Source organism: Sus scrofa, chromosome 2 (assembly GCF_054392235.1).
Source record: "Sus scrofa isolate SSC_HxYL_T2T_F1_AM1 chromosome 2, Sscrofa_HxYL_maternal_Yorkshire_Landrace_v2.0, whole genome shotgun sequence".
NCBI classification, from domain to species: domain Eukaryota; kingdom Metazoa; phylum Chordata; class Mammalia; order Artiodactyla; family Suidae; genus Sus; species Sus scrofa.
This window is the reverse complement of record NC_139384.1, coordinates 83,721,973-83,742,614: the sequence shown is the minus strand read 5'-3', so window position 1 is coordinate 83,742,614 and position 20,642 is coordinate 83,721,973. Positions and strand designations below refer to the sequence as shown.

Below are 20,642 nucleotides of genomic sequence, written 5' to 3'. Positions count from 1 at the left end.
CATGGTGGTAGACACACAGCCACATAGGCAAGCAGTACTGGAAATTGGTTTTAATCATAATTAAATAGTCTGTGATTAAGCCATAATTGAGGTCGTGGGCTCCAGTCCTCTTCCGAGCTTCCTGTGGCTCCGCTGCCTGAAGCCTCCCCTAGTGCAGTTTTCCTCCCAGCTTGGCCCAGTGGTGCCAGCAGTGCCCAGGGCAGCTGTCACCGCTCCACGGCCAGGGCTTCAGCCTGTTCCTCAGGGAAGGCGATATCAAAGATCTCACGGTAGTGCTCCACAAAGTGCACCTCCAGGCCCTCGGTGATGAAGGCGGCCAGGTCATAGAAGTCTTTCTTGTTCTCAGCCGGCAAGACAATGCATGTCACCCCAGCTCGCTTGGCCTGGGAGGGAAGGGATGGCAGGTCAGTGAGGAGGTCCAGGCAGGGAACCAGCTCCCAGGCCCCCTGGGCCTCTGCTCCAGTAACATGGGGCAAGAACCCATCCTCTTCTGTTGTGCTGTTACTCCAGAGGCCACTGTGGCTTCCCCAGCCCAGAGCAGTCTGGAAGTGTGTGAAGTGCAAGGTCTGTGGTTTTCTGGGTTAGTCACAGCCCATCCTGCTTTATATTTAGAGGTTTTGCACCTAAGGGCGGAGGACCTAGAGATGGCCACATACCTATCCCTCAGCCTGAATGCCCCTTGGTGGACAGGGATTCCCATGTGTCACCATGTGCTACTCTAGGAACACAGCACGCAATCACTGAACCTCCCTCCCACTTTGCAAGTGAGGAAAACTAGGTACCTGGGTTGTGGTCTGCTGAGGGTGGGGTGCAAGGGCCAGAGCCTGGGGGCAGCCAGAACCAGTGGGGGCTTAGGCAGAAGGTGGGAGAGAGCAGGGTTCTGCCGTGGGCTGACTTGGCCCCCTCAATCCACCTGAGTCCAACCTACAACGCACTGAGACCCCAGGCTCTGGGCCCCTTGGTCACCAGAGGGGCCCAGATCTTGCTCCTCTAGCCTCTGCTGCACACATTATCCTGGGTGCTAGGTCAGGCCAGCAGCCAGAGAGCAGGAGGCCCCAATCCTCCCACAAAGGAGCCCAGCTGGAGGCTCATGTCAGGTTCTCCAGAGCCTTGAAAAAAAGCTGAGAACCAATAGCCCTGGACACCAAGCCTGTGCCTGCTGGGCCTCATTCCCCATATGTAAGTCACCCCTCCTGCCTGGAGGCAGGTGTGGCCTTGTGGGTACCCGTGTTCCTAAGCCCCAGTGGGCCACTCACCGCAATGGTCTTCTCTTTGATGCCACCCACAGGCAGGACCTTCCCTGTGAGGGAGACCTCGCCTGTCATGGCCAAGTTCTGCCGCACCGGCCGATCCATAGCCAAGGAGAGCAGGGCCGTGACGATAGTGCAGCCCGCACTGGGGCCATCCTTCGGGGTGGCACCCTGCGGGGAGAGGAGTGGTGGGCCTGCTGCAGGCAGGGGGACACGGGACAGCGGGGGCATGGGGCAGGGTGGGGGACTCACCTCAGGTACGTGCAGGTGGATGTGCGAGGTCACCAGGTACTCGTTGGTGGGGTCATGCTGCATCAGGAAGGCCCTGGCGAAGGTGTAGGCGATGCGGGCACTCTCCTTCATCACCTCCCCCAACTGGCCTGTCACCTCCAGGCTCCCATCCTTGTCCCCCTTGGTGCTGTCTCTGTCCCGTGGCCGCCTCAGAGACGTCTCAACAAACAGTGTAGAGCCTCCTGGGAAACCCAGAGCAAAGCCCATGAACCGTGGGACACCGCCACCCTCTGGCTGCTGGGGGGCCCTGGGAGATGCCCCTCACCATGCCTTCCCCAGCTCCCTCACACCTTGTGCCCACAGTCCTGGCAGCTGCTGCCTCAGGGCTGCAGACCCCTGCCTGCCATATGCCAGGACAACCCGGGAGGAGTTCCTCTTGTAGCTCAACAGAGATGTCACAGAAACCTGATATCTCTGAGGATGTGGGTTTGATCCCCAGCCTCACTTGGGGTTAAGGATCTGGCATTGCCGTGAGCAGCAGCTTAGGCAGCAGATGCAGCTCGGATCTGGTGTGGCTGTGGTATAGTCAGGGGGCTGGAAATGCTTGGCCTGGGAACTTCCATATGCTGCATGTAAAAAGCAAAAAACAAAAAGACAATACGTACAAAAGGCCCCACCAACCCTTCAAAGCACCCTGACGGTGTGAGTGGGCTGAGCAAGGCCACCAGTACAAGAAGCCCCTCTGACCCATCCCCCACGGCTCCCTGGCCTCTCCCTTGCTGAGCGGTGAGCGGTGGTCTCCAGGCCACAGGGTCACATGCTGCGGAGGGCACCCCTCCAAGCAAACCTGGCAGTGTCATCCAAAGCTCCTGGGGGCGCTGCTGCCTTCTGGTCCCCATCATCCCCACAATCAGCCCTCATGCCCTGGCCTTACTGCAGGCTGGCCCAGCGGGGGCACCATTCAGAACAGCCTGTGGTGACAGACCTCCCAGAAGAGACAACCAGGGACGGGCAGAGCCCCACCACCTCCAGGTGCAGACCACTTACCCATGGCGGTCCAGGCCAGGCCCATGACCACACCGGGGGGCGTCACGTCGTACATGCGCTCCACTGTGAACACCGGCTTCCCCACAAAGTCCTGCAGGTTCTCAGGTGTCACCTCCACAAACTCGGCCTCACCGCTGACAATCTTGTAGGCGGACTTCCGTAACACCTGCGGGCACAGTGGCAGGTTGGGGGGCTGGCCAGGCCGCAGAACCACCCCTGCTTCCAACACACCTCCACATGCTTTCTCTTCAATTTCTTACAGCTGTGGTAAAACACACACAACGTAAAACCATCTTTTTTTTTTTTTGGCTTTTTAGGGCTGCACCCACGGCATATGGAGGTTCCCAGGATGGGGTCTAATCAGAGCTGTAGCTGCCAGCCTATACCACAGCCACGCCAGATCCGAGCTGCAACTGCGACCTACACCACAGCTCACAGCAACGCCAGGTCCTTAACCCACTGAGTGGGGCCAGGGATCAAACCCGCATCTTCCTGGATACTAGTCAGGTTTGCTTCCACTGAGCCACAATGGGAATTCCTGCAGTCGGATTCAGAACCCACTGCACCACAGTGGGAACTCCTCCATCGTAACCATTTTTAAGCCCACAACCATCCTCACCATCCATCTCCTGGATTCTCATCTTCCCAAACTGACACTGTCCCCACCCCCGCTTACTTCCTGTCCCTACTGCTGTGACTCCTCTGGGGGGCCTCCTGTGAGTAGGATCATCACTTTTCCTGAGTGTCGCTCACTCGTCATCACGCCCTCAAGTCCACCTGCTGGCCAGACCTGCTCACCTTCTCCACCTGCTTTTGCAGGTTGCGGACGCCGCTCTCTCGGCAGTACTGCTTGATGAGGAGGGTCAGCACGTCTGACGACAGCTTGGCCTTGCTCTCGTCCAGGCCACACTGGGCACGGGCCTGAGGCACCAGGTACCGCTGCCAGGGAAGAAAGTGCCACCATCAGGACCCTCAAGGCCTCAGTCAAGCACCAACGCCCCTCCCATGGCCCACCCCCCCAGCCTTCCAAAGACCCCTGCTGGGTAAACAAGGTCACCAACACAGACCCTGGGCCCGCAGAGTCCCTGTCCCCAGGGTGTCAGAAGGCTGCTCCAGGCAGCCAAGCCAAGACCTGAAGTGAGAGAACGGCGAGGCCAGGAAGGGGCGGCAGAGCATCCAGGTTGACGGCCTGGCAGGTGCCAGGATCCTGAACAGTGGGCCTGGGACCCACCGCCCCCACCTATTCCCAAGGCTCCAGGCCTCTGCTCCTGCTGCATCCTCTGCCCAGCTCCGACTCCTGCCCACCCTCCAGGTGTCATCGTAGCTGCCTCTTCCTCCAGGGAAGGAAGGCTCCCCTGGGTCCCCTGGACTTGCTTGCTGGCTGGTTATGTGGCCGCTGCCCAGGGCAGATGGGGGTGGGGAGCAGGTCGGAGGACACAATGGCCCAGCGCCACTCCTGTCACAGCAGTCGCTGTCCCAGTCCCGAGCACTGACTGGGACAGATGCAAGCCACGATTCTCACGTTCCTCCTGCTGCCCCTTCGGGTGTTTGAAGGACGCCCTCCATCCACAACGAAGCCGGGCTGCCTCCATCTAGTCTCCATGCTTGTGGGGACAGAGGATGTGGCAGAGTCCCCAGGACCCCTGCGACCACCTCACTCAACAGCTCTTCCTCCTTCCAACCCCCAAGGGGATTGCAAAGGCTGAGAGCCCGTGTCTACCCAGGGCTGCAAAAGGCTCAAGGGGATGAGATGCACTCAGGTCTCTTCCAGGAAAAAAACAGTGCATGGGGCACACGGCTCCCCTCGGCTGACTGAGGCGAGTAAAGGCACCACACACGCCGGGCACCAGGAAAAGTTAAGGGGCTCCCTGACCAGGGAGGCTTCCTTACACAGAATTGCAGACAGAGACACGAATCCTGGCTGAGCCTTGGCTCAGGAAAGCCCAGTCAGGCAGCCGTGTAACCCCGGGAACCAAAGCTGCTGACAGCGGCCTTGCTCTCGCACCCACAAATGTGGTGACCCAGCACCGACGCCTGGGTGACCACGAGGCAGCAGGGCAATAAAGGGGGAATTTCCTATCAGAGATGAACTCACCATCCCAAGACAGTGCTGGGCCCTGAAGGCCCAGGTGGGGCTGGGTTCCCCTCAACACTGTGCTCACGGCATGTCTCTTCCTGCTCTTACTGTGCAGCCTATGGCGATGGGACATAACCAAAGATTCACACTGGATCTTCAGCCCCAGCTCCCTGCACAAGAGCTTCTAAGACCTTTAGAATAGCCTGAGGAGCAGGTGTGAGAAGAGCCACAACTGTGGCATGTGGAAGTTCCTGGACCAGGAATTGAACTGGTAATGCAGTTGCAACCTGTGCCACATCAGCAGCAACACCAGATCCTTAAACCACTGCACCAAACAGAAACTTCCAAGAGCATCCTTTCTTATTCACACGAAGCCCCTTTTGAGAAAACCTGAGTCTGTGCCAATGAGGTGACTCATTAGTATAGCTAGATGGGAACTGGTGGCCCAAAGAACCAACCAAAAGGTTGGAGGACCAGAACATTCAGACCCCAGGGAGGGGAGGGAGCTGCAGAGTGAGCCAAGCACCAATGATCTGATCAACTGTGCCACGTAAGGGACCACTCCCCTACCCTGCCCCTCGCAATCATCTTTTTTGGCTATTCGCTAGTTGTATCCTTTATAATAAACCAGCATTAGGGAGTCAACTGTCGCCCTGAATTCTGCAGGCTGTTCCAGTGAGTTACCTTAGCAGGGCTAAGGTAAGCACAGCTGGAGACCTGTGAGTGACATCTACAGTGGGGGCAGTGCTGTGGGTCTGAGCCCTGAACCTGTAGGTCTGGTGCTGTTTTTGGGTGGTCTGTAGTTCCCACCGTGGCTTGGTGGCTGAAAGATCTGGTGGTGTCTCTGCGGCTGCACAGGGGTTAAGGATCTGGCCTTGCAGCTGCGGATCGGGTTCAATCTCTGGCTTGGAAGTTTGCAGGTGCCTCACTGGGTGGCGGAGCCCAGGGAGAAGAACGGTACTGAATTACAGAACCCCTGCCTGGAAACTGGTTGGTGTGGGAAACCCCCCACAGCGTCAGAAAGGTGACGCTGCATGAATGGCACCCAGTGGACGCTCGGCTATTTCCTGAGCCCAAGCGGCAGTGGGGCACCCCTCCCCAGGGCTGGGCCGGCAGGGCCACCTCACCTCTGCAATGGCCAGCTTCTCCTGGGCCACGTAGCCCGACACATTGATCATCTCCATCCGGTCCCGCAGCGGCTCGGGGATGGTCTCGGTGATGTTGGCCGTGCAGATGAACAGCACCTGGGGGAGGGGGCGGTGAGGCGCTGGAGGACCAGGCTGCCCGCCTCTCCCCACCGGCCCGGCCCTGAGGCGGAACCCGAACCTTGGACAAGTCCACAGGCACATCCAGATAGTGGTCCAGGAAGTTGGCGTTCTGCTCAGGGTCCAGCAGCTCGAGCAGCGCTGAGGAGGGGTCCCCCTGGTAACCCCGGCCGATCTTGTCCACCTGAAGAGGTGGCAGCAGGTGGGTGCTGCTGGCTCCTTGTCGGCCACCAGCACCTGCTCACCAGATACGCCAGCGGGAGCAGCTGGGCCCAGAGTGAGCTAGCACTGGCCTGGAGCAGGGACAGGAGGACTGGCCCCACAGGCGGCTGTGGGCAGGAGGGGGCCTCCAAGGCAGGAAGGGACCAGTGTTATGAGACAGCTTCCTGCAGCAAGGCCACCCACGGTGACTCAGGGAACATCAAAACCGCAGGGGCCAAGGTTTCACCTTGAACAGACTATCTAGTCAGGGCTGCCTAGACATGGCAGGGCCCATGTCCAACCTCAGGGGGCTTGCAGGGGGGATCCCCTCCGGGCCTCACGAACCTCATCTATGAGGACCAGGGGGTTCTCCGTCTTGGTCTTCTTCAGGCACTGGATGATCTTCCCAGGCATGGCGCCCACATACGTCCGCCTGCGGAAGAGGGCATGCAGGGCAGTCAGGGCCTCACTGTCTAGAGCTCCAGGACCACCATGATCCCCCACTGCCGCCCAGAGGAGAGAGAGATGCGTACAGTGAGGTCCCAGCGGAGAATAAATGCTTCCACACCGTGTGGGTGGGCAGAGCACCTGGTCACCCTGATGGCTTTAGGTTCCCAAGTGTGTGTGGGGAGGGCGGGGAGACAGAGTCATAGCCAGGTTCCTCCTAGACCTGTCCCCTAGCCAACACCTCCCATTCAGACGGCGAAATCCAGCCTGCACTGCCAGACCTGACAGAAGGGGAGGGGTGGGGAGCAGTTAGGGCTGAAGCAGGAACGGCCACCACGCCAGGGTGTGAGGTCCTGGGGATCCTGGTCCTAACAGCACATCCTCAGGAGTGCCTCCTGAAACCTACTTGCTCTGCCCCAGCTCGACTGCAGGCTCCCGCCTGGCACTGGCAGGGAACAAACCAGACATGGGTCCTGTGCTGTGAGCTGCGCCCCAGCAGAGCAGAGAGACCACAAACCAGGCAGAGGAGGAAATCCCAAGTTACAAATGACTTCATGTTTGCTACAAAGACAGAAAGCAGGCACAAGGGATCTGAATGCCACTTGGGAAGGGGGGGGAGGCAGGCCATATTTTTATTTCTTTTTGCTTTTTAGGGCCCCATGTGTATCCTATGAAAGTTCCCACAGGGGTTGAATCAGAGCTATAGCTGCCAGCCTATGCCATAGCTACAGCAACGCAGGATTGGAACTGCATCTGTGGCCCACACCACAGCTCATGGCAATGCCGGATCCTTAACCCACTGACCAAGGCCAGGATTGAACCCACATCCTCACAGGTACTAGTCAGATTTTTCACCACTGAGCCACAATGGGAACTCCAAGGCAGGCAGTATTTTAGAGGGATAAGGAATGTCTTAGGGAAAGGCTTCAAGCAGAGGAGGTAAGGAGCAGCCATGTAGGTAAGGAGCCACCTGGGGGAGGGGCATTCTAGGCAGTGCACACAGCCCATGCAAAGGCCCTGGGGCAGGATCCTGTCTGGTGTGTTGGAGAGACAGTGAGGGGTCCTGTGTGGCTAGAAAAGAGTGAGGGGGAGAGAGAGAGGAAAGGGGGCAGGTCATGAAGGTCCTTGTGGCCTTGGGGAGGACTTGGACTTTCATCTGGAAGGAGGTGGGAGCCCTGGAGGGTGGTGGGCAGAGGTGGGTTTGGCTATCACCAATGCAGCAACGGTCAGGTCCCTCTCCTTGTCTCAGTGTCCCAGACCAATGTCAGCACAGAGGCCCGGCCCACCTGCTCCCACCCTTCTGGGTGCCGTTTCCTTGATGAGATCCCCCCGGTATCACACACCTCCTGTGCTGCCTAGAAACTCAGCCAAGGCCTTTCCTCACCCCGGCGAATGGGGCTTGTTTGCAGCTCCCGGGCAGTCCCTGAACCAGGGACCCAGGCCTGCCTCTGCCTCCCCTCTGTGCCTCTCCTCCACCTCCATCCCGCTGAACTTGCCCTGCCCCCTGTCAGGCCGCCCCCACTGGCCCCGCCACCCTCAGGGCTCACCCTGAGCCCACGCAAACTCCTGCACTGCCCCACCCTGCAGGCCTCCCAGTGGCCCCGCACCCAAGGCAGCACCAGCCTCATCCCCTACTGACCCTACCGCCAGCCCCCCCGCCCCAGCTCCCTTCTGCAAAGTCCTGGAGGTCACACCAGGCTCCTGACCAGGGGGGCGCAAGACTGGCCAGCTCGCCTGGGACTCAAGACAGTAAGGAGCAGAGGGGGCTGCACCAGACGAGTGCTTTGATCCCGCCCCAGGCAGCCAGAACTGTCCATGTTTTTAGAAAAGCCAGAAAAATAACTTGTAAACACAGATTGACATCGTCTTTGAACACCACAGGATGGAAACAGGTTGTAAACCGGGCTTTTCTGCCTCACCGAGGCTTTTCAAAGAACCATTCTTTGCTGAGGCCTGCGCAGCAGGGAGCCCAGAACACCATAGCCTGGGTGCCCCACAGAAGGGAGTGCCCCATGGGCCCACTGGCCTTGGGAGCCTGGACACAGGGGATGCCAGCCTCTGCTCTGAGCCTGACGAGGGAGAAAAGAACCAAGGCCTCACTGGGGAGACCATCTCACCTTCGACTCTCCAGCGCTACCAGAGCAGGAAGAGACCCAGGAGGAAGGAAGCCTGACGGGAGGTGGGGGTGAGTCCCAGGGGAAGAGGAGCCAGGCCTACCTGTGCCCCTTGATCTCAGCCACGTCCGTCATGCCCCCGACACTGAAGCGGAAGTACTCCCGGTTCAGGGCACGGGCGATGGAGCGGGCGATGCTGGTCTTGCCCACGCCCGGGGGGCCGTAGAAGCAGAGGATCTTGCCCTGGGTGGAGCCCCGGAGCTGGCTGACGGCGATGAACTCCTGCGGGCAGAGGCGGCTCCCATGAGACACCCGCTGCCCTTTCTGCATGGCAAGGGGCCCCCCGCCGGGCATCAGCCTCCCCACCTCCCAGGCATCCGGGGCTGTGAGACAGGACAGGGCTGAGCTGACTGGACTGTCATTGCCACAGGGACAGCCCGTGGCACCAACAGGAAGAGCAGGAGCTGGGAGGAGGCGGGTGACTGACTGTGGGTGACCCCAACGCCAGGCCCACGCAGCAGCTCGTCCACCTGGATCACATCCTCTCTCCCACCAGCCCACATGCCCAGAGCTGGACACCTCTGGCCAATTTTCTCCTATTGCCAGCACAATTTTTATTCCCCTGTAAACCGGTGAGACCCTGGAGCAGGCCAGGGTGGCCTGGGCAGCCCCTGACATCTCCAAGCCACTATAACACTGGTCCCTCTGCCCCTCACCTTCCTCAGCCCCTTCTGACCCACGCACCAGCCCTGCCTTAGCCAAGCCCCTTCTGCACCCTTGGATTCACAGGGAGCTCCTCTGGGTCTTCCCCACAGCCCAGGGGGAACCCTGGGTCCCAGGCCCCCAGGGCCCCACCACGCACACGGATCCAGACCACAAGAGCCTCTGCCCCTCGGCACCCGCCCGGGTGATCGAGCAGGATCGGGGAGGCGGGCGGGGGCCCTGGAGAGGGGCAAGCTAGCGGGGCCTCACCAGGATACGCTTCTTGACGTCCTCCATCCCATAGTGGTCCTCCTCCAGCACTGCCTGGGCGCGGGCCAGGTCCAGGTTCTCGTCACTGTACTTGCCCCACGGAATGGATGTCAGCCAGTCCAGGTAGTTCCGGGTGACGCTACCACGGGACAGACAAGAGCCAGTGAGCACCCACCACAGCCCAGGCATGCCTTGGCTACTGCACTTGGCAAAAACTGTGTGTTTTACACTTCAAAAGTTTGTGGTAATCCTGCCTTGTCAAGTGATAACCATTTCAGAAATAAAGTTTTGGTGTTCCCTTTGTGGCTCAGTGGTTAACGAACCCAACCAGGATCCATGAGGATGCAGGTTCAATCCCTGGCCTCCCTCAGGGGGTTAAGGACCCGGCACTGCCATGAGCTGTGGTGTAGGTCACAGACTTGGCTCGGATCCCTCCTTGCTGTGGCTGTGGTGTAGGCCGGCAGCTACAGCTCCGAATGGACCCCTAGCCTGGGTACCTCCATATGCTACAGCCCTAAAAAGCAAAAAAAAGTTTCTCCTCTTCTTTTTTTTTGGGGGGGGGGGGTGGGTAGTGTGTGCAGCAGCTTCATGTGGGATCTCAGTTCCCAGCCAGGGACTGAATCTGGGCTGCAACAGTCAAAACTGCTGAATCTTAACCACTCAAGTACTTTTTTTTTTTAATTTTAGTTTTTATTTTTTCTATTATAGTTGATCTACATTGTTCTGTCTAAATTACTCTTTAATTAAAACCTGTATTTTTTTCTTTCCTTTTTTGGTCACACCCAGAGCATATGGAAGTTCCAAAGCAGTGATGACACCAAATCCTTAACCCACTGAGCCACAAGGGAACTCCAAAGCATGTACGCTGCTGTTTTAGACATAACCCAATCGCACACAACAAGCTACAGTATAGTGCAAGCAAACCTTTCATACCCACTGGGAAACCATGAAAATCCATGTGACTCACTTTACTGTGGTGGTTTGGAGCCAAACCCTTGGGGTCCCGGTGTACCTGAGGTCTGCCTACATTGACTGACGCCTGCTGTGGCCAGAAGGTGCCCACGGGACCCACCCTCCTGGCTCCCCCGGATCGGTGTCCCGGCCCTCGGCGCTCACTTGAACTCAGAGGAGTGGTTGTCCAGCAGGCCCAGCTTGCTCAGCTCCTCATCCACCACATCCATGACGTGCTTGGGAACCACCAGCTCCTTCAGCCGCTCTCGGAACTTCTCCTCGATGGCATCCTTGTCGTCCTTCTCCAGGCCCAGCTCCTTCTTGATGATCTTCAGCTGCTCCTGCAGCAGATATTTGCGATGTGTCTGCTTGATCTTCTCCTCCACCTGCGTGGCCAAGAAGCTGCTGTCAGACCAAGGGGATGGGTGGGCCTGCTGCTTCCTTGAGACTCAGGACAGACACTGGGGTGCAGCCTCCGATTTCCCACCTCAACCCCAAGTACTCCCAAACACAGGCCTGGTGGTAATGCCAAATTCCAGGGCGGGGAAGGTATGGCCCTTCAATCCTGGTTTTGATGAGAAAAGGCCAGGCCTAATGCCAGCACACCCCCACCCCCCGAACCTTGCCTCAGGGATGCTGTGCTTTTTTTCTTGGCCATGCCTATGTCACATGGAAGTTCCTGGGTCAGGGATCAAACCCACACTACAGCAGTAAATGCTGGATCCTTAATCCGCTAAGCCAAGAAGGAACTCCCGATCCCTTCTAACAGAAGGGACAGCAGGACGCAGGCTCAGGACCCCAAGTCAGTACCAGCACCCGCCCAGAGTGTCCTGCCATCTTGTGCTCTTCATGTGGGAGAGCTGCCTTGTAAGTTTCCCATTTAGAGAATGATATGAATTTTTCTTCTAACATAAAATCTAAATAATAGGAGTTCTCCAGTTTGGAGATACCTTAGAAATCTATACATAGAACTTCCATATGACCCTGCAATCCCACTCTTGGGCATCTATCCGGACAAAGCTCTACTTAAAAGAGACACATGCACCCGCATGTTCATTGCAGCACTATTCACAATAGCCAGGACATGGAAACAACCCAAATGTCCATCGACAGATGACTGGATTCGGAAGAAGTGGTATATATACACAATGGAATACTATTCAGCCATAAAAAAGGATGACATCATGCCATTTGCAGCAACATGGATGGAACTAGAGAATCTCATACTGAGTGAAATGAGCCAGAAAGACAAATACCATATGATATCACTTATAACTGGAATCTAATATCCAGCACAAATGAACATCTCCTCAGAAAAGAAAATCATGGACTTGGAGAAGAGACTTGTGGTTGCCTGATGGGAGGGGGAGGGAGTGGGAGGGATCGGGAGCTTGGGCTTATCAGACACAACCTAGAATAGATTTACAAGGAGATCCTGCTGAATAGCATTGAGAACTATGTCTAGATACTCATGTTGCAACAGAAGAAAGGGTGGGGGAAAAAACTGTAACTGCAATGTATACATGTAAGGATAACCTGACCCCCTTGCTGTACAGTGGGAAAATTAAAAAAAAAAAAAAAAATAATAGGAGTTCTCACTGTGGGGCAGTGGGTTAAGAATCCAATTGCAGTGGCTCAGGTTGCTGTGGAGATGGGGGTTTGATCCCCAGCCTGGCACAGTGGGCTAAAAGATCTGGTGTTGTCACAAATGCGGCACAAGTGGGAGCTGTGGCTCAGAGTCAATCCTTGGCCCGGGAATGTCCATGTGCCACTGGTATGGCCATAAAAGTAAAAAACAAAACAAAAAAGTGACTAAAGTGAGCTAAATCTGGAAAAAATGAAGTAACTGACAATCCAAGCAGGCCACAAATTTGAAGTTGGAAAGGTGCGCCTCCAACAGCTGAGTCTTGGGAAATAGCTTTCAACCTTCCCCAGGCCGGCTCCTGACTTCTAACATATCACCCAGGGCTCCCTCAACAGTCGGGGCAGTCCGGGGACCTCTCCTCTGCACTCAGCCGCTGGCATCAGCTTGATGTTTACACGCACGGGGTCTAGCCGGAAGCAGAGGCTGCTCCCCCGCTCACCTCGCGGCCCAGGCGCTGCTGCAGCTTGCTCAGCTCAAACTCCTTTTTGAGGAGGGACAGGGCTTTATACAGCCGCTTGGGAATCTGTCAAGAAAGGGAAGACGTGAGAGGATGGTCAGAAGTCGGTGTCCATCTATGGGGGAAGCAGGGCAGAGGGCGTGCAAATTGGGGCAGATGGACAGGCCATCCCTTCCCAAATCCGAGAGGCCAACGCCATCTGAGCCAGCAAGCCCAGTCCTCCAGCCACACCCTAGGTCTGCAGGCTGGGTGGCCCAGGGCATTTGTAGAGGTGCTGCTCTTAAGGGCAAAACTGGAGACAACCCAATCACACACCACTCGCTAAATGATGGATGTTGCCCAGCAGGACAGTACACAACAGCTACAAAGAACGAGGGGCCGGATGGACAGGACAGGGACTAAGGCGATGCCGTCCCAGCCCGGGAGCCCAGGAGGAACAGCCATACATGGTGGCAGCACTCACATTGGTCTCCTCCAGCACATCCTGCAGCTCGTGGGACTCGGCTCCAGTGAGGGCGGCGCCCATGTCACTCAGGTAGATGGGGTTGTCCACCACCCTGTGGCCGGCCTGCATCATCTGCAGCACAGACTCTCTGGAAGGGACAGAGATGCTGCCGTGGGGTGCCAGGACCTCCACGGTGGCGGGATGGGCCTCTTCACTGGCCCGTCCTGGAGTGGAACTAACATGCCTTCGCCCAGACACAAGCCACCCGGCAGCCCCACAGCAACCCCCACCCCCAAGATTCCCTCCCTCTACCCCGGCTGATGACAACAGAGCTGGGGCCAAATGCAGGCCCTCTGAGCACCTGCCAAGGGCCAGGGCCAGGGCCAGGGCCAGGTAAGCCACGCCCCCACCAACCTCCCACCCCAGGGAACGCCAGCTACACGAGGCCCCAAGCCCCACCAGACTCTCCAGGAGGATAGCTGACCAGCTGTGGAAAGAGCCAGACAGGCCCCAGCCCTGCCCTGAGGAGGGCGCTGGAGACCAACCTGTACAGCGGGTTCAAGGCGATGATATCCCGGATGGTCTTCACAATCTCTGCAGTCAGGGCCTGGCAAGCAGGGAGGCCCCATGGACCACTGGGACCAGAGGGCACTGTGGCCCTAGAGTCCCTCCCTCCTGGCCCAGCCCAAGTCAGCTTCAGAGGCCCAGGAGCAGAATGTCCATGGACCGCTCAGAACCTTGACCTCAGAATGAGCCATCCTTTGGGGGAAAAGTGGCTCTCCCCGTCCCCCCCCAGAACCTCACCCAGGCTCCCTTTTGAGGCAGGGACCCCTCTGCTGTGGATGCCGTGGATAGTACTGTCCTTCTCGCCTTTGCTGCCACCAAGAGTGAGGCTGGCGACGCTCCTGGCGGGACCACCAGGCACAGTTCGCAGTATAAAACCCATCCCTCGTTTTCAGAGGCCAGGCAGCCAAGGACACTGAGGTCACTAGAGGGTATGTAGCAAGCGGCTGCCACTGCTGGGCTTTTTCAGTGTGATCACCTGCTGACACTAGGTGTGTCCCTAATCTGCCTGGGATGACCTTTGTGGAAAGAATCAGAACAGGGCAGCTGGAGGCCACGCATGACATGAGTGTCAGCAGGGAAAGTGCTCTCCCAGCTCCCCGCGCTTCTCTCCATGCACCTACAAGTGTAGCCATCTCTCTCCCCGTACCAGAGCCCTAAAGGGGGACACTAAAGCAGTACCACCCAGAATGGCAGCCACCAGGCACTGCTTAGGTTTAAGGGAGTTAAAATGAAACACAACTACACCTTCTGTTCCTCTGTCACACCAGCCACACGTCAAGTACTCAACAGCCCCAGGGGCTAATGATGCAGAATCACAGGACATGCCCAGCATGTCTTCCCCGAGAGCACTGCTCTGGACGCCCTGGATGTGATTGCCCCGGGCCCCTTCCCGCCCCCTGGCAGACATCACCAATGGACTGTGGCACTCCTGCCCACATGCTCAGAACCTGCCCAGGCTCAGAACAAAGCTGTCAGCTACACCTGGACACCAGGTGCCACACACGCGAGGGGCCTTCCACCAGCCCAGTCTCTTTCACTTCCATCAGGCGGAGGCAGGCCACCCAGTCACAGCCCCATGAGAAGGATGGTGGAAGGACACATCCTGACACTGTCTCAAGAGCTGGCTTGCCATGCTATAAAGAAAGTGGGCTAGCCTAGGCTTGGGGCAAGGTAGCCAGAAGGCTGTCTTTCCTGTCTTGAAGCTGCGGGTCACAGGGGATGTGCCTTGCTCCCTTCCCCTCACCCCTGGGCCTGGGAGGAGCAGCCAGGACAGAAAGGCAGGCTGGAGGCTCTTGCCTGGGGGCGCAGACTGGGCTGGACCTGGTTCAAACCCTGCCTCCTTCACAGCAGCCAGGCCCCTCTGGGCTTCCTTACCTTCCTGACGCCAGCTCCTCCCAAGACCCTGAGGGAGAGAGTGCTCTACGGTGCCTGGGGAGCCCCACGGACCCACCTTCACCTCCTCTGTGACCTGGAAGTCCTCATGGACGACATTCTCCACCTCCACCATCAGCACCTCGCCAGTGGGGCTGAGGCCTGGCTCCACCACCACCTCCACCTGCTGCTTGGCGCCCCCATCCTCCTCCACCTCCTTCTTGCTCCGCTTTGGCTTCCTGCGAGGCTTCTGCTTTTCACCCTCCGGCTCTTCTGGCTCCACCTCCAGCTGTCTGTTGATGTGAACCCTGAAGATGGCGAGGAGAGGGGTGAAGCCACTGAGGCTGGGGAGCGACCGACCCTCGGTGAACTCTACGGTAACGACCACCAAGGGGACCGCTAGGTCCAGGGCCCTGCAGCCACCAGGAGGAGTGGGGCTGCTGCCTCAGAACCCGAGACCAACATCCCCTTCTGCCCCAGACTCCAGCCAACCCATTCTGTCTCCCACACCAACGCCCCTTGTCCTCCACGGAGGAAGCCAGTGGCAGCCCCGCTCTGGGGCCCGTTGGGGCTGGGGGACCCTGGCTGCACCCCCTGGCCTCAGGCTCACGACACAGCAGCTCCTTCACGTCCTTTGGTCCAGATTCAAAGGCGCCTCCACAAGGAGGCACCCCCGACCACTCCACGTGAAGTCCACCCCACCTGCATACATACCTGCACTGTCCACCTTCTTTTTCCCACCAAGCACTCACCATCATCAGAATCCAACTTGTGACTGATCAGTTCCCCTGTCTCCCTACGCTGGGGGGCCGGCTCCCCAAGGGGGACCCACATCTGCTTCTCCACTCACACCCGAGGGCCTGGCAGACACTAGCCCCCTATGTTCAGGGACCTGTTGCTTCCTTTCTGTCACTGGAGGGTAATTAACAAGAGGACCGCTTTTCAGGAGCAGACCAAGATGCACAGAGAAGAGGAGGTGGGTACGCCGTGAGCACAGAGGCGGCCTCAGGAGTCAGCCAGACTCGTCCTACAAAGCACTCTGCAGGGCAGCAGAGCAGTGAGTAGCCACCACCATCTTTATTAATTCTGTTTGCATCTTATTCTGCTCCTTCTGAGCCTCTTCCCTAAGAAAGACTAACAGGAGCAAATGGACAGGGCATGGGGGCACAGTGCCGCAGGGACACCACCAGGACAGTCCACAGAAGCGCTGCTGGCACAGGCCGTTTCCCCAGTGTGCTCTGGCGGCGCTGCCAGCAGACACAGAAAAAGGCTATGGGAGAAAAAAGGATGTAGAGCTGTAGAATCAACACACACCAATGGGCATCTTCCATGAGGGGCTTTCAGAACATTCACGGTAATGGCTTGTGACTCAGAATTGTCTCCTCTGTGATCTGCTCACAGGACGCTTTTGCCTAGCATCTCAGGAGACCTGAATGCTGGTTTGTCTCTGCCAGCTGCCACCCAGCTGATCATGCAGGTTTTTCTCAATTAAGCATAACAGTAAGATGGGGCTCACAGAAGTCACAGGGAGCCCTTCAGCTGAACAGAGGTGGAGAGCAACCTAACAGAGAAACGTGTCTGGCTGAGTGACAGACTGCAAATTGCCTAGCTGAACAGAGAAGCAGACAGCAGCACCAGGGGGAAGGCTCACCAACACCCAGACGCAGAATACAAGGCACCGTGCCAGCTGCAGTTTCAGGGTGCTTTGTGGAATGTGCATAAGAAATGGCTTCTCACTGACAGACCAGACAGCCACTTTACCAGAGGGGCTCTGAGAGGGGAGCTCCGAGAGGGGAGCTCCATCTCCAGCTTTGGCCTGGTCACTGCAGTGACCAAGATGGGCAGGTCGGCGCTGGGACCTGGGGCACCCTGGCAGCTCTTCCCACCCCGTGCGCTTGGGCCCCCGCACCTCCTGTGTCCCATGACGATCATGCGCAGCTTGTCCCCAAGGTCCTGCATCTCGTGGATCTGGACAAATGTCCCCGTGTGATAGATCTCGTCCAGGCTCTCAACCACGTCAGACTCATTGCTGAGGGAGAGAGACACAAAGGAACATGGACACAGGCACTCAGGCTCTCTTGGGTAAGGAGAGACACACCCCCCAGCCTTGACCTCCTCGCTCCCACAGGCACCCTGGGGCTAAGGCGGTCACGGCACACATCACCTAACACCAAGGGTTCACCTCCCCCTTGTGGACCACAGAGAAAACCTGGTGCTTTGAACCGAGTCTTCAGTCCAGGCTAAAAAGCAGTGCTCAGACCTTGGCCTCATCCCCTGTAGGTTTTGCTTGATTTCCTTCGAGTTAGAGATCAGAGATCCAAGCTACTCCACAGATCAGGATTTACTGCGAGCTACACTCCAGAGCAATCTCAATGGGGGAGCAAAGAAAAATTACACTTACTTGTCATCTCTCTTTAGAAAGACGCCGGCATATGGCTGGGCGAGGCGGACTTTCCTTCTTAGCAGCTCAACCAACTTTTTATTTTTAACCTAGCATGATAATGACCACAAAGTGAAACGCAAGGTAGGTTTTCTGGCTGACTTTTTGACAGCAGCTTTAGCCCATTCTCTGTATTACTCTGGGGATATGCTAATCTGATCTAGAACTAACCAACATGGTCCTAGGACCCCTGAACACCCCCACCCCTGCAAAAAAGGACAGATGTGTGGAGAATGGAGTAGGGCAGTGTTGATGAGCTGCATTCCTTTGTTTTTCCCTCTTCCCAAAGAAGCTCAAAGTAGATCAACAGCCAGAACCAAGAAATTGATCTCACTTCCAACTTCAAGAGCTGTTTCTGTGGTGAAACGCCTTAGCTTTACAATCTCAGCTTCCCTTCTTGGGAGACAAGAGTAAAAGTGCATAATTCAAATGTGACACACTCCATAGGCTGGTAACCTTCAATTTTCACAGAAAATATATCCCAATCACATCCACACTCTACTCATTAATCATCGAAAGCCCCCAGGATCACAGCACATTGCACTGTGATCATGTCATTGCATGGCAGGAAGAGGGCTAATGACGTTTCCTAGGAAACAAGTGATGGAGAGGTGCACAGGTGTCCTTGGGACCCAACTGATTTTCTTCAAGCCTGTGTTAATTCCCAGAGCAGACTCTAACTTAATAGCCCTCAAACTTTGGCATGAATCAGAATTACCTGGAGGACTTCTTAAAACAGATGGCTGGGCCCCACCCCTGGAGTTTCTGATTCAAGAGGGCTGAAGTGGGCCTGAGAGTCTGCAATTTCAAGAACGCTCCCAGATGATGCCTATGCTGCCGGTTCAGGGACCACGCTTTGAGAGGCAGAATTTTAATTCACTCCACTCCTACGTGGTATGGGAATTTCTGACACTATAAATCCATTTTTTCCATACGAAAAGACCATGGTATCTGGCAGGAGAATACATGACCCACAAAAAATTAAAAGCCACTGGTCTATCTATACTCAGAAACCACTAATAAGGAGGTACTGGGAAAAGTTACTCACATACAGCACCAACTGCAAAATCAAACACTGACCAGACCCCATGGAAACTCCCAATTTCTCCTCTGCGCACAGCTGACCGCTACATCTTAACAGCTGTCCCCTCTTTTTGGCAGGATCCTTCTTGGTTATTTGCAAGGTAATCGCAATAGGAATACCACGTGAGAGTAGAACAAGCCAGTCTCATAGGATCTGCAGCAACTCCCACAACTCTCTTGGCTAGCCCTGAGGGGAGTGGGGGACAGACAGAATCTTTTGCAGGAATCCTATCTCCACTTGGGCACTGAGGACAAGGGGCCTCTGCCACTGTGTAGGGCTAAGGGGACCACACTTGCTGAACAGTCCTGGCCCAAGAGGCCTAGGAGGGTAGGAAGGACTGATGGGGGTTGGGGGGGGGTCAAGGAAGGAAAAAGACCTCCGGGTCAAAAGCGCACCACACAGAAAACAGCAGTACCTTATTACGAAGGTATATTAAGCACAAGGCAGTTCTAAACCCTGCACGTGTGACCTCATTTACCTCCTACAACTATCTCTTAAGAAATGAGTTGCTATTATTATGCCCATTTCACAGATGAGACAACGGAGGCCCAGAGGAACCACTTGCCCAGGGGCAGAGAGGCCAGGCTATGATCCCACATGGTTGAGCCCTGGGACCTGCAAGTAACCACTGCCTGCATCAGGGAAGGCCCTTGGAAGGGCAGCAAGACAGGAGAGGAGGTTGTCCCCTCCTTGTGGCTGAATGCTGCCCCTCTATACTGTCCTTTCCCTTGCCAATGGATCCCTGAGATTTGTTCAGCAGAGTCTGGACTGTAAGGGGGGAGGCTGGAGGGTGAAGGTAGAGGCTGACTCATTGTATGACCTTGCTTAGGCAGTTAACAGATAACCTTTCTCCTCCACGGACTCATTTCCACATTACTTTTTTTAAAGGGGTGGGGTGGCATTTGGGTTTTTCCTACTCTAAAACTCAAGTTCCTTGCACTCCCGCTGCTTTCTATTACATCACCCTGGCACTGCTCCCCCATCCCATGACTTTTAGTCTGAAAAGATCTTGTTTACTGTTTCTTCCACCAGAATATAAGATCCTCAGGCCGAGGGGCTGTGTCTGACTTGTCTAACACTTAGAACCGTATCGGGCACATGACGTCAAGAAATAGTAAAAGAATGAATTCTGCTTTCTACCAGAAGGCTGGCCTTCTGGGAGAGAGTGTTATGATAAACATTTACTAAGATCCGCAGAAAAGTAACTGGGCAACAAAGCTTTCAGCTGCCCCAGCACCGAATTTCTATGACTTGGGTTAGTGAACAATCCTAAGCTCACTGGATTCAACTCTCCAGAAGGGAACTGAAGCGGGGAGGAATCTGGCTCAAGTTCACCAAGCTAGTGATGGAAGACTAGGACTCGAACTCTAGCCCTCGAAAAGCCTCGTGCCTGGAAAAAGTCGTGAGGCATGAGAGTGCTAAAGGAGCCCTGGGTCCAACCTGCTACGTAAGGACGTGGGGAAACGGAGGCCAAGGCGGGGGATCTCATTACCTCGACAATCTTGATAAAGCGCGGGAACACTGGGTTGCGCGTAACGGCGATGAGCGGCAGGTGCGGGAATACGTCCGGTATCGTCATGGGCGTTAGCGCCGTTATGACTGGGCCTTCACCGCCGCCGGCGTTGCCTCCCACTCCCGAGGCCCCATCCTCCGCGCCGCCCTCGGGGGCATCCTCGCCACCCGAGAATGCGCCTCCGCTGCTGCGGTTGTTCGCCTCCCAAAGTCCCCGCCAGTGGCCCGCGGCAGCGGGGCCTTGGCCCCACTGCGCCCAGGGAGGCGAGGCGTCGCAGGCCCGCCGGCCTCTGGGCAACCACGCTCTGACTGCAGTCGGAACCCGCCCCGCGGCGGCGGCCAGCAGCGGCCGCCGAAGCGCCCACCACCTCGCAGCTCCCCACAGCCGGACACAGCCTGCACCCGCCGCCATGGCCCGGCCATCCTGGCGGCGCGCTAGACTTGCGTCATTTCCGCTGGCCAGCCTGGGGTGCACGTGACAGCGGGTGCGTGCCGGGGGCCCGCGGGGGGCGTGGCTGGGAACAGGACCGCCGGAGGCGGGACCTGAAAGAGTGGAGGCGGGGCCT

At 56.9% G+C, this 20,642-nt stretch overlaps 1 protein-coding gene across 1 annotated transcript; it reads right to left on the bottom strand.

Moving 5' to 3' along the window:
• Nucleotides 1–35: 35 nt before the first annotated feature.
• Nucleotides 36–20,501, bottom strand: LONP1 (lon peptidase 1, mitochondrial). Its single transcript, NM_001243220.1, is given in 18 exon segments — nt 36–383; nt 1,257–1,421; nt 1,503–1,723; nt 2,529–2,694; nt 3,327–3,467; nt 5,733–5,849; nt 5,932–6,054; nt 6,417–6,504; nt 8,736–8,914; nt 9,605–9,743; nt 10,721–10,941; nt 12,640–12,723; nt 13,121–13,250; nt 13,648–13,709; nt 15,120–15,348; nt 16,950–17,069; nt 17,442–17,530; nt 20,057–20,501. Coding segments are annotated over 18 exon segments (2,883 nt in total). The 5' UTR covers nt 20,489–20,501; the 3' UTR covers nt 36–206.
• Nucleotides 20,502–20,642: the final 141 nt, after the last annotated feature.